Source organism: Thalassophryne amazonica, unplaced genomic scaffold, assembly GCF_902500255.1.
Source record: "Thalassophryne amazonica unplaced genomic scaffold, fThaAma1.1, whole genome shotgun sequence".
Taxonomy (NCBI): Eukaryota; Metazoa; Chordata; class Actinopteri; order Batrachoidiformes; family Batrachoididae; genus Thalassophryne; species Thalassophryne amazonica.
Window position 1 is genome coordinate 1 of NW_022986329.1, and position 12,775 is coordinate 12,775.

The window sequence follows — 12,775 nt, forward strand, 5'->3', positions numbered from 1 at the left end:
TGTTGCCACATTGTGTATTTTATAGTAAACATATCCTGTGTTGACTCAGCATGCATCGGCTGATGTTGACAAGATGATACTTGGCAACAAGTGTGACATCAATGACAAGCGGCAAGTATCCAGAGACCGGGGAGAGAAGGTGAGACACCTGAAATAAATAATACTGACATTTATTAATATAATGAACACTTTTCAAAAACATGTAATACGTAAAGGAGACATACTTTCAAGAGCAAATTGTTTATGCATCATTATTATGGTCAACATTATAATAGTGAAACAAAAATCATTGTTTATTAAATCTAAAATATTAAAACTTCACCATATGATAACGTTTAAGACTGTGCAATTAATGTAGAAAGTGAAAAATAAACAACTGCCCCTCCAAATTCAAGAATTTTTCAAGGAGAGAGGGTTAAAATATAATTTAAGGGGCTTGTATCATTTTTAAATTGCTGGTGCTCGGACAACCAGGAAAGGCTTTTGTGTTTCTACTTATGGTCCTAAAATATGGAATAATTTGGCGAAGAACTCAAGCGATGTCCAAATGTCAATCAGTTAAACGCCAATATAAGGAACTGATTTTTTCTGAATATGTGAAAATTGTCTAAATTCTCTGAAAATTCAATTATTCATATATATATATATATATATATATATATATATATATATACATATACATAAATATGGGACAGGGCTTTTTCAGTTGTTGCTCCCAAACTGTGGAACAGTTTGCCTCTGGGTGTTAGGGAGGCACCCTCATTGGTCATTTTTAAAGTTGCTTTAAAAACGTTTATCTTTTCTTCCCTTGGCTTTTGACCCCAGTGTGGTTTAGTTTGGTCATTTTTTTAAATTGCATTTTAGTGGTTCTTTTTATTGTGTTTTAATTTGGATTATATTTGTAGTGTATAGCACCTTGTGTCAGCGCTGGCTGATTTAAGGTGCTTTATAAATAAAGTTGGTATTGTGTGTGTATGTATGTGTATTTATTTATTTATTTGGATTTGAAAAAGCCTTGCCATGTACCCTGTAAAATGCATTGACTGTGTACATATATAGATGAGTTCATCCCCTCTAGTCGGTTACCCATTAACATAATGTGGCATATAAGGTGGACAAACCTTATGGCCTACTTCAAAAATGATGAAGCCAAAGTGTGACCTAAGCATCAAAATTTCAAAGTGGTCTTTTTTGTGAAATGTTATTATTTTAGTTATGGTTATATATCAGAGTTTCAATATTTCTATTAGTCTCGGTTCAGTCATTGCTAGAAATTATCAGTGCATATATATTATAATGTACTAGAGCATAATGCTTGCGACAACAGTTGGGAGGTATCTTCTTTAGTCTGCAGAAGTCTGAAACAAAGAAATTCTGTCCATTAGTTCCTGGTATTATTGAACAAGTAAAATAATTATTCTATTGAAGCAGAGTAGGAGATAACGCTAAGGTTTTGACACAAATAAATCAAGGACTTATTCTCAGCGTTATGCTTGCGACAGTTTTACCTTGCTTTAGAAACATTGTTTTTTCTAGGAAATGACATTTCTACCTTTACAAAAATGTATTACTGTGTGTTAGTATGAAGCACAAACAAACAAAATGGTTATTTCTTTAACATTCAACTTTAAATGATAATGCTAAACATCAGTGTCACACAAAATTGATGAAAAAAGTGCTGTTTTTGGGTAAATTTCATGCATTTCTCTGGAACCGTGCAGAATTTTTCCATGAAATTTTCAGTATCCGTCAAAGAAACTACAGGCAACTCACAGATAAATCTGGATGGTGCTAAATAACATTTATGTTATTTAGCACCATAATGGCTTGTTCATGACAAATACAATGCAAATCAGCAGTTAGGCTTCATCATTTTTTAATTAGGCCTTATGCACAAAACCAAACGGGAAGCAGCTTTGTCTTGCCTATGTAGTATGACTAATGAAAATAAACTGTTGTTAAGGTTGATGCACCAGACCAACCCAAAATGCTATTTTGTTTTGCTTATGCCATATACCATTGACCTGCCATCTGATGAACACTGCCACCTGCTGGATTAGTGGTTGCGAATAATCTGATCACAATCATGATGAAAATTAGGGGCAGGTGTGGTTGAAGTTGCATGTAGCTTAGAATGAGCTTGTTAGCTTCTATCATTTCCAAAGCCTAGGGCTGGTGATGGTGAAACAGCTGGGGACGGGGAACGATCCGGTGATGTGTGGCATTGGAGCTAAACTGGAGTTCCTGTTATCCTGACATTGGAAACAATTCATGTTTCAATCTGGGAGATGGGTATCGTCCCCGCAGACTGGAAGGAAGGACTTCATTGTCCCACTTGGTGAAGGGTGGTTACATGGATGTAGATGGGGTATTACACTGCTCTCTGCTGAGAAAGCTGCAGGGCAACATTGTGTCATAGCTGGCACAGGTTCTGGCACAGTTGTCTGAGGGCTGTGCACACTCTTGAACCTCTTCCCAGTAAATTCTGTTCTTTATCAGTTCTGTTCAATGCTTGCTTATAGATAGGGTGTTGGGTTGGGTAGTTGCCATTCCAGACTCAAGGTGGTTCCATAGTGTTGGAAGCAGCGATGCATAGCACCAGCACATGTTGCCTTAATGAAGCTGACCTGTTGTAGTAGCCATCAAAGCCACTGCTGTTTGTTTTCCAATGTCTTCATTTATATCAATGCTGCATCAGTCTGGTTCCAGTCATTTTGTTTATTGGGGATGAGGTACACAGAAACTAATCCCCATGTTATTTTAATCGTATCACCAGCAATTATGGGTTATAAGTAAAAATAAAATATATTAATAATTATACTGTGCAGTTTTAAGGTTCCAAAAAATGTGTTTTGGGTAAAGTTAGTACTGTATAGCAGCAGGATGCCTTGTTGATATCTGTGTTTCCTTTTATAACAGTTGCTTGAAAATGGAATTTCTATCATATGATGCAATTGTCAAAATGAGAAGAGCACTCAGAGGTTCAAGTGTTAACAATGTTTAATATGAATAAAATTGTTAAAAATAAAAAAAGTAAACTTCAATTGCTTTATAGGTGTACTATACCCTCACATCAGTAATGAAATCTTCTGAGTAGAAATGTTGGAAATGGTCTAAAATTACAGTAATTCACCAGAAATAACTAGTAAGCAGACTCGAGGTAGTTGAGGGAGATTCTGGGACTCCAGCTGAAAAAAGATTTGATGATTCCATTAGTTAATCAATTGAAAATTCATTAATGTTGGTCATTGATTAATCATTAAAATAGCGTGCCAAGCAAAACTACCATATTTTCTGGTGTATGTCACACCTGTTTTCTGTATTATCAACTTTTTAATTATGGATTTTAGTGCATTATTGTAGTGTACTTTTTATTATTGGCATTTATTTTATTATTTTATTTTGTTAAGTGCCTTGATTCCTGGAAAACTCCTACATAAATAGTCATTTGAATCATAATTAGAAATGTGTGATTTTCTTTTGGGGGGTGGTAATGTAATTCCCATCAGAGAATAAGTCACAGGACCTCTCAAACTAATAAAAAATCCATAAGTTTTAGTCTGTAAAATAAGGTATAAATTCAATGGTTCAGGTTGCTCAAATGTGAGAATCTGCTGCGATTTTGTGTTTTACATCATGTAAATTGGACATCCTTAAGTTTAAAACATGTTTGTACAAGGTAAGGCACTTGGAAATATTGTGATGTTGTGTACACTTTATATTCAGTTATTATTAGAAAAGATGACACATCAATCAGCACTGTGTACGATCATTAATATTGCCATAGGGAAGAGGAAGGAAAAAATGAGCTTTGCTTTTCTTTTAGCTTGCTTTAGAATATGGAATCAAGTTCATGGAGACCAGCGCCAAGTCTAACATCAATGTGGAAAATGTAAGTTGCCTTTTTTAAATTTAGTTGAGCTATAAGCCTGATTGGGAGTCATATGTGTGATATGTAATATTGTTCTCTTCACAGGCATTTTTAACGCTTGCTAGAGACATCAAAACAAAAATGGACACAAAATTGGTAAGGCAAATGCTTCAAAAATGTAGTTTTGGTCATTTTGCAAAGTGAGACTTGCATCATTTGTCTAAATGTGTCACTCTTCCTGCTGTACTTTTTAATCATATAAAATATAATATACATATGTGTGACACTTGCCAGCCAGATAGTTGCAGAAAAGTATCAGCCAAGAAGACTTTTGCAAGCCTCAAAAATGTATCATAAATCTGAAAGCAATGAACTGTGAATAGTTACAAGTTGTTTGACATTTTGCAGGAGGGCAACATGCCGCAGGGGAGCAGTCAGGGAGTCAAGATCTCAGAGCCTCAGAAAAAGCGCAGCTTCTTCCGCTGTAGCCTCCTGTGAGGGCCGAGCTGTTGGATAACTGGCTGACAGCCGGCTGGACATAAATGGACCGACTGCTTGCTCTCAGTAACCCCCCCTCCCCCCCGTCGTCCCTTCTCTGGCCACACAAACCATTACGGTTCTGGCGTGGGTTATCCCTCTTCTCTCCTGAAAGCTTCTAGTGGTGCATTTCCACCATTATAAAGAGAACTGCTGTCTTCAGGGGTGAGACCACTTGACTGTTGTCGAGACGTTCACTGTCACATAGCAGACAGACTCTTACTCCTCATGTCGCTGTCTTTGTACCACGAGCCCACACTTCTTACTTCCGCTTCATTCCAAGTCCCATTTAGGACAAATAACTTCATTTATATTAAAGTTTTGAGATTGGAATGCAAATGTGATCTGTATGTCATTCAGGATTTTTTTTTTCTCCGACTGCTATAAATGTGAGACGTATCAACCAGAGATTGATGGGTTTGATCAATAGTGAAATAGAGTTGCAGATACTTTTCCACCTGATCAAACGTGTGAAGATGAGAGTTTGGATTGAAAGGTTCGAAAGTTGTTTACACGTAATGTCGTTGAATTAATCGAAGTGATCATGAACATCTTTTTTTTTTTTTTTTCCCCCCCCTTACGCTTTGTCGGTTTTTCTTTTCAGCCACTCGAGATATACATCCAACGACACAATCACAATCCAGCTCTAGGTGGCAGTGTTCCGCAAGGCTTTCCTCCAGTGCAGTAAGCTGTAGGAGTGTGTTCTACTTAGAGAATGAAAACTTCTGCTGTAAAAAAGTGTGACAGCAGTATCGTTGCAGCTCTGATTCACTGTCTAACCTAAAGGACATTTCTGGTTATCTGTGGAGAAAATAAATTTTGAAGTTTCACACTGTAACCCCTCTTTCCTTGCTAACCATGCAACTCCGCTTGCACTTTACAGTAGCTAGTGTTTCGTGTGTAGCCTGTGCCTTGTGCTAGTCTTTCAAAATGATACAAATAAGAAAAGTAATTTTGTCTATTGAATCTTTGTTTTGTTGCGTATATTGGGCATAATTCTTAAATTGTACTTCTGTCTGATTAATCAGTTTAGCTGTCTCCCTGTTGGTGTTGAATTAGTTCACTGTAAAACAGTAAGTAGCAATATGTGCTTAAAATTGTAAGCCTCTACCAAAGTTTGTATTTACTTAAGACATCAGATAGACTTGAGCTAATCTTAAAAATGGTCCAGTTGTTACTATTACATACTTTGTGTTGGATTCTTTATGGAGTTGACAGCTAGGTGACGCTTTGGGCACAATATTAGTTGTAGGCGTTCACACACCTAAATTATGCCAGTATTTTTTTTAACACAATCCACAGCACGTTAAAACGTTTCTTGTTAGTATGCAAATATTTACCTACAAATGGTATTTATCATTGAAATCTGTGCGGAATTTCTTCTGTTTCTGTCCTATGTTTGAAGTGGATATGAAGAACAAACTCTTATGCACAGTATCGAGGGCGCCTGAATACAATATTGTTTGATGCACTTTTTCGTGTCTACTCATTTGCATCGTCGTGACCACCATGACCATTTGTCTTAACCACTGATAGTCAGTCATAGCAGAGCTATGCATTGTGAGTCATGGACCTGTATTGTGTGTGTGTGTCTGTCTGTGTGAGTGTGAGACATGTTTTGTATTTAACACATACAGCGAACGTGTGGGCTTTTGTATACTGAGCCAGACACAGAACACGCTTTGTGGAAACTGGAGCCAGGACCTGGGAGTGCGAGTGAAAAATTACCAAGATGGAAAAGTGGTGAAGTAGGACTCGGTGGATTGAGAAGTGGAGGTGGTGCTTTTGTCTTTATTGATTGATGCTAGGTTGACAAAGAAACATGGAGTCAACTTTAGGACGATCAGTTTCACTCAATACTCACATTTTGTCTCATATCCTTAAGGCGCCTATCATTTGTTAAATGTAACCTTTTTTTATTTACAGTTGTCACTCCACTTGTGAAGTACATGGGAGAGTACTTTGAAAAAAGTTGTAAATATGACATTTAAAAAGACATACTAAAACTGTACTGTACTTTCTAAACCCATATGAAAATATATCTACACTTTGTAGATATGTACTTTTTACTTAATAAAATGAGATTATAAAACAGTGATGATCATTCTTTGTTTTGAGTCCTATTTCATTGCTGATACTGATATTCATACATTAAACTGTTAGTGATAGAAACAGAGCTGCTTTTTCTTGGAGTCCACTTTAAATTTTCCAATTCATAGAAATTGTATGCCTCGGTTGTTATCAATGCCTTTTTTGGGAGGGGGTTACTGCCCAATAGGCCGCTAACCCTATGTCGTGGTGCGGCATCCATTGTCACTGGTGTCCATTTATTGCAATATCTGAAAAACTGATAACTTTTTTATAATTTGGCAAGGGCATAATATCGGTCATTGACATTGTTCCCGTCTAAAAATCATAGTCATTGATTCGTTCGTTTGAAAATGGCGGCCATTTTTATGCCGAATATAGCCATTTTGAGCAATTAAAGGCAGGTTTCTCAAAAACTGTCTTAACTTCTTTATAATTTGTCAAGGGCGTAATATGAGTCATGAGACATATTTTACATCAAAAACTTAGATGTGTTTGTTTGGAAATGGCAGCCATTTTTGTTTTTTTGTTGTTTTTTTTTTGTTTGTTTTTTGGCCAAAAACAGCCAATGTGGATATTTGGGCCCAATTTTCTAAAAAAAACCTAACTTTTAATTTAATAAGGGCACAATATTGGTCATTGACATTGTTCCTGTCCAAAAATTATTTGCGTAGATTCGTTCATTTCGAAATGGTAGCCATTTTTATGCAGAAAATTCCCATCTTGCCTTGGGCTTTAATTGAGCTGGTAACCCATAGGGCTCTTAGCCCTCTAGTTTGTTGTTGTTGTTTTTTTTTTTTTTGGCCAGTTTAGTGATCCCAAAACTCAAGTGTGTCATAACATTACATGTAACGACAAACTCTGTCACAGAACAGTTAAAGCAGCTGGAGTCATATAGAAAACCCTTGTATATCGACATTTTTATTACAGAAAATCAATCAACAAAGAACTTGACCAATAATCAGAATCTGTAATGACAATGAAATTGATGTCAGTTCTCATCCTTAACTGTACAATAAATACTGTGGTTCCACGTTGGAGCGTGATGGCTTTCTGCTCAGATGTCACATTTTGCTTCACTGCTGTGATCCGCTAGAAGAGGGGTTTTCAAAGTGTGGGAGATTGAGCCCCCGCCCGAGAGAACAAAAGAATAGCTGCGACCCCCCCGTACACACATACACACAATTTCAATATCTTTGTGTTTATTTTTATTCTTTTACACATCTTAAACACATTTTAAAAGTTTTTGTGCATTTTTAAGGAGCTGTCTTAACACATTTTACAGCCTTTGTAAACATTTTAAACATGTTTTTAAAGAACTTTCTATTTTTATCTTTTGTCATATTTTAAACGTTTTTTAAACATTTAAACATCTGTGTTTTTAAATGTCTTTGGCATAACAAATATTTAAACATAAATGATAAGGGATGTGTATTGATCAGTTTTTATCCATATCGATTCCGCTTATCGATCTGATTCCTTATCGATTCCTTTATCAATACCTCCTTTGAATTTTATGTGTACTAAAAGTAGGCTTTACAGGTTTTCTATTTCAATAACATTTTATTGAGTCTTAAAGTAAATAAATATGAAATTGGTCACTGGATCCTAGATCTCTGAACATAAATTAAAAATAAAATCTGTAGTTTTTCCTCAAAGGCATTTCCTTTCAGACAATCAAATCAATTTTATTTATATAGCGCCAAATCACAACAAACAGTTGCCCCAAGGCGCCTTATATTGTAAAGCAAGGCCATACAATAATTATGGAAAAACCCCAACGGTCAAAAACGACCCCCTGTGAGCAAGCACTTGGCAACAGTGGGAAGGAAAAACTCCCTTTTAACAGGAAGAAACCTCCAGCAGAACCAGGCTCAGGGAGGGGCAGTCTTCTGCTGGGACTGGTTGGGGCTGAGAGAGAGAACCAGGAAAAAGACATGCTGTGGAGGGGAGCAGAGATCAATCACTAATGATTAAATGCAGAGTGGTGCATACAGAGCAAAAAGAGAAAGAAACACTCAGTGCATCATGGGAACCCCCCAGCAGTCTAAGTCTATAGCAGCATAACTAAGGGATGGTTCAGGGTCACCTGATCCAGCCCTAACTATAAGCTTTAGCAAAAAGGAACGTTTTAAGCCTAATCTTAAAAGTAGAGAGGGTGTCTGTCTCCCTGATCTGAATTGGGAGCTGGTTCCACAGGAGAGGAGCCTGAAAGCTGAAGGCTCTGCCTCCCATTCTACTCTTACAAACCCTAGGAACTACAAGTAAGCCTGCAGTCTGAGAGCGAAGTGCTCTATTGGGGTGATATGGTACTATGAGTGTTATATGGCTGGGGGGGGGCTGGCTGCCTTTTTGTTTCTGTCCTTTGTTTCTCCTTCCAGGTGGCTTGCATTTGGGACTGAGTGGCTGTGTTGCTGAGGTTATCAGGACCTCACCCTGATCACCTGCGGCTCATCAGGACTCACAGCTGAGGTGCATCTATATGGATTGGAACATGGTGGCATTTAAGACTGGAGTAGACAGTGTGTATTTGCCAGAGACTCGACCTTGTGACCAGACGGGTGAGATCGTCGTCTCGGGAGCCATCTCATCATCAGTGGATGCAGAGAACGTCCAGGGTTTGATGCACGGTCTGTGAAAGAGGAGGGGGTGAGGTCTCACGCTCGTCAGCACACTTCCTGAGGTACGTTAGATTTTGTGACTAACATTTATACAGTCAGTAAATGTGGTGTCCCTCACACCTTTATTATATTGAGCTGTATGTTAGTCATGTATCGGCTTCCACTGCAGTGGAGTTTTGTGAACTGGATGTTCCATGCCTGCAGGTTGGGAAGCTGATTAGTAATCAAGCCAGGAAGTGTTTGCTGTTTGTACACCTTTAAGTGTTCTCTCTGTGTGTAGAGTGTGGACTCACATAATGGTTCCTTCTTTCACAGACTCGGTTTGTTGCGGCCACCTGGGGGGTGTTGGCGGGGTCCTTGGGTCCGAACAGCTTCTGGCTCCGGACCGTTAGCGCTGCTGGGAGCGCACCACGCCAGACCGCACTTTTTGTTATTTTTGTATCACTGTTATGTATTAAATTCAGTTAGCCTTTGTACCGTGCTCTGCTTATTTCATACTGGGTCCTTCAAACGCTGGTCGGTTCTCCGAGCTGCGTCCGACACATAACAATGAGGTCCCTAAGATAAGATGGGACCTGATTATTCAAAACCTTATAAGTAAGAAGAAGAATTTTAAATTCTATTCTAGAATTAACAGGAAGCCAATGAAGAGAGGCCAATATGGGTGAGATATGCTCTCTCCTTCTAGTCCCCGTTAGTACTCTAGCTGCAGCATTTTGAATTAACTGAAGGCTTTTTAGGGAACTTTTAGGACAACCTGATAATAATGAATTACAATAGTCCAGCCTAGAGGAAATAAATGCATGAATTAGTTTTTCAGCATCACTCTGAGACAAGACCTTTCTAATTTTAGAGATATTGTGCAAATGCAAAAAAAGCAGTCCTACATATTTGTTTAATATGCGCATTGAATGACATATCCTGATCAAAAATGACTCCAAGATTTCTCACAGTATTACTAGAGGTCAGGGTAATGCCATCCAGAGTAAGGATCTGGTTAGACACCATGTTTCTAAGATTTGTGGGGGCAAGTACAATAACTTCAGTTTTATCTGAGTTTAAAAGCAGGAAATTAGAGGTCATCCATGTCTTTATGTCTGTAAGACAATCCTGCAGTTTAGCTAATTGGTGTGTGTCCTCTGGCTTCATGGATAGATAAAGCTGGGTATCATCTGCGTAACAATGAAAATTTAAGCAATGCCGTCTAATAATACTGCCTAAGGGAAACATGTATAAAGTGAATAAAATTGGTCCTAGCACAGAACTTTGTGGAACTCCATAATTAACCTTAGTCTGTGAAGAAGATTCCCCATTTACATGAACAAATTGTAATCTATTAGATAAATATGACTATGGCATGCTCTAATCTCTGTAATAAAATTTTATGGTCAACAGTATCAAAAGCAGCACTGAGGTCTAACAGAACAAGCACAGAGATGAGTCCACTGTCTGAGGCCATAAGAAGATCATTTGTAACCTTCACTAATGCTGTTTCTGTACTATGATGAATTCTAAAACCTGATTGAAACTCTTCAAATAGACCATTCCTCTGCAGATGATCAGTTAGCTGTTTTACAACTACCCTTTCAAGAATTTTTGAGAGAAAAGGAAGGTTGGAGATTGGCCTATAATTAGCTAAGATAGCTGGGTCAAGTGATGGCTTTTTAAGTAATGGTTTAATTACTGCCACCTTAAAAGCCTGTGGTACATAGCCAACTAACAAAGATAGATTGATCATATTTAAGATCGAGCCATTAATTAATGGTAGGGCTTCTTTGAGCAGCCTGGTAGGAATGGGGTCTAATAGACATGTTGATGGTTTGGAGGAAGTAACTAATGAAAATAACTCAGACAGAACAATCGGAGAGAAAGAGTCTAGCCAAATACCGGCATCACTGAAAGCATCCAAAGATAACGATACGTCTTTGGGATGGTTATGAATAATTTTTTCTCTAATAGTTAAAATTTTATTAGCAAAGAAAGTCATGAAGTCATTACTAGTTAAAGTTAAAGGAATACTCGGCTCAATAGAGCTCTGACTCTTTGTCAGCCTGGCTACAGTGCTGAAAAGAAACCTGGGGTTGTTCTTATTTTCTTCAATTAGTGATGAGTAGTAAGATGTCCTAGCTTTACAGAGGGCTTTTTTTATAAAGCAACAGACTCTTTTTCCAGGCTAAGTGAAGATCTTTTAAATTAGTGAGACGCCATTTCCTCTCCAACTTACGGGTTATCTGCTTTAAGCTGCGAGTTTGTGAGTTATACCACGGAGTCAGGCACTTCTGATTTAAAGCTCTCTTTTTCAGAGGAGCTACAGCATCCAAAGTTGTCTTCAATGAGGATGTAAAACTATTGACAAGATACTCTATCTCACTTACAGAGTTTAGGTAGCTACTCTGCCCTGTGTTGGTATATGGCATTAGAGAACATAAAGAAGGAATCACCTAGTTACAGCGCTTTCTGAAAGACTTCTAGTGTAATGAAACTTATTCCCCACTGCTGGGTAGTCCATCAGAGTAAATGTAAATGTTATTAAGAAATGATCAGACAGAAGGGAGTTTTCAGGGAATACTGTTAAGTCTTCAATTTCCATACCATAAGTCAGAACAAGATCTAAGATATGATTAAAGTGGTGGGTGGACTCATTTACATTTTGAGCAAAGCCAATTGAGTCTAATAATAGATTAAATGCAGTGTTGAGGCTGTCATTCTCAGCATCTGTGTGGATGTTAAAATCGCCCACTATAATTATCTGAGCTAAGCACTAAGTCAGACAAAAGGTCTGAAAATTCACAGAGAAACTCACAGTAACGACCAGGTGGACGATAGATAATAACAAATAAAACTGGTTTTTGGGACTTCCAATTTGGATGGACAAGACTAAGAGTCAAGCTTTCAAATGAATTAAAGCTCTGTCTGGGTTTTTGATTTAATTAATAAGCTGGAATGGAAGATTGCTGTTAATCCTCCGCCTCGGCCCGTGCTACGAGCATTCTGGCAGTTAGTGTGACTCGGGGGTGTTGACTCATTTAAACTAACATATTCATCCTGCTGTAACCAGGTTTCTGTAAGGCAGAATAAATCAATATGTTGATCAATTATTATATCATTTACTAACAGGGACTTAGAAGAGAGAGACCTAATGTTTAATAGACCACATTTAACTGTTTTAGTCTGTGGTGCAGTTGAAGGTGCTATATTATTTTTTCTTTTTGAATTTTTCTGCTTAAATAGATTTTTGCTGGTTATTGGTGGTCTGGGAGCAGGCACCGTCTCTACAGGAATGGGGTAATGAGGGGATGGCAGGGGGAGAGAAGCTGCAGAGAGGTGTGTAAGATTACAACTCTGCTTCCTGGTCCCAACCCTGGATAGTCACGGTTTGGAGGATTTAAGAAAATTGGCCAGATTTCTAGAAATGAGAGCTGCTCCATCCAAAGTGGGATGGATGCCGTCTCTCCTAACAAGACCAGGTTTTCCCCAGAAGCATTGCCAATTATCTATGAAGCCCACCTCATTTTTTGGACACCACTCAGACAGCCAGCAATTCAAGGAGAACATGCGGATAAACATGTCACTCCCGGTCCGATTGGGGAGGGGCCCAGAGAAAACTACAGAGTCCGACATTGTTTTTGCAAAGTTACACACCGATTCAATGTTAATT

General features: G+C 38.1%; 1 protein-coding gene and 1 long non-coding RNA gene across 2 annotated transcripts; one reads left to right on the forward strand and one right to left on the reverse strand.

The window, feature by feature from the left end:
- The first annotated feature begins 6 nt into the window (after positions 1-6).
- Positions 7-6,506, forward strand: LOC117506072 (ras-related protein Rab-8A-like). The gene is made up of 4 exons (XM_034165593.1): positions 7-139; positions 3,827-3,892; positions 3,977-4,027; positions 4,280-6,506. The coding sequence occupies exons 1-4, from the start codon at positions 74-76 to the stop codon at positions 4,367-4,369; spliced, it is 273 nt and encodes a 90-aa protein (XP_034021484.1). The 5' UTR covers positions 7-73; the 3' UTR covers positions 4,370-6,506.
- A 264-nt stretch (positions 6,507-6,770) lies between these two features.
- Positions 6,771-7,218, reverse strand: LOC117506073. Its single transcript, XR_004559365.1, has 2 exons — positions 7,100-7,218; positions 6,771-6,916 (listed from the first exon to the last, which is right to left on the reverse strand). It is a non-coding gene; the product is annotated as an uncharacterized LOC117506073 (long non-coding RNA).
- Positions 7,219-12,775: the final 5,557 nt, after the last annotated feature.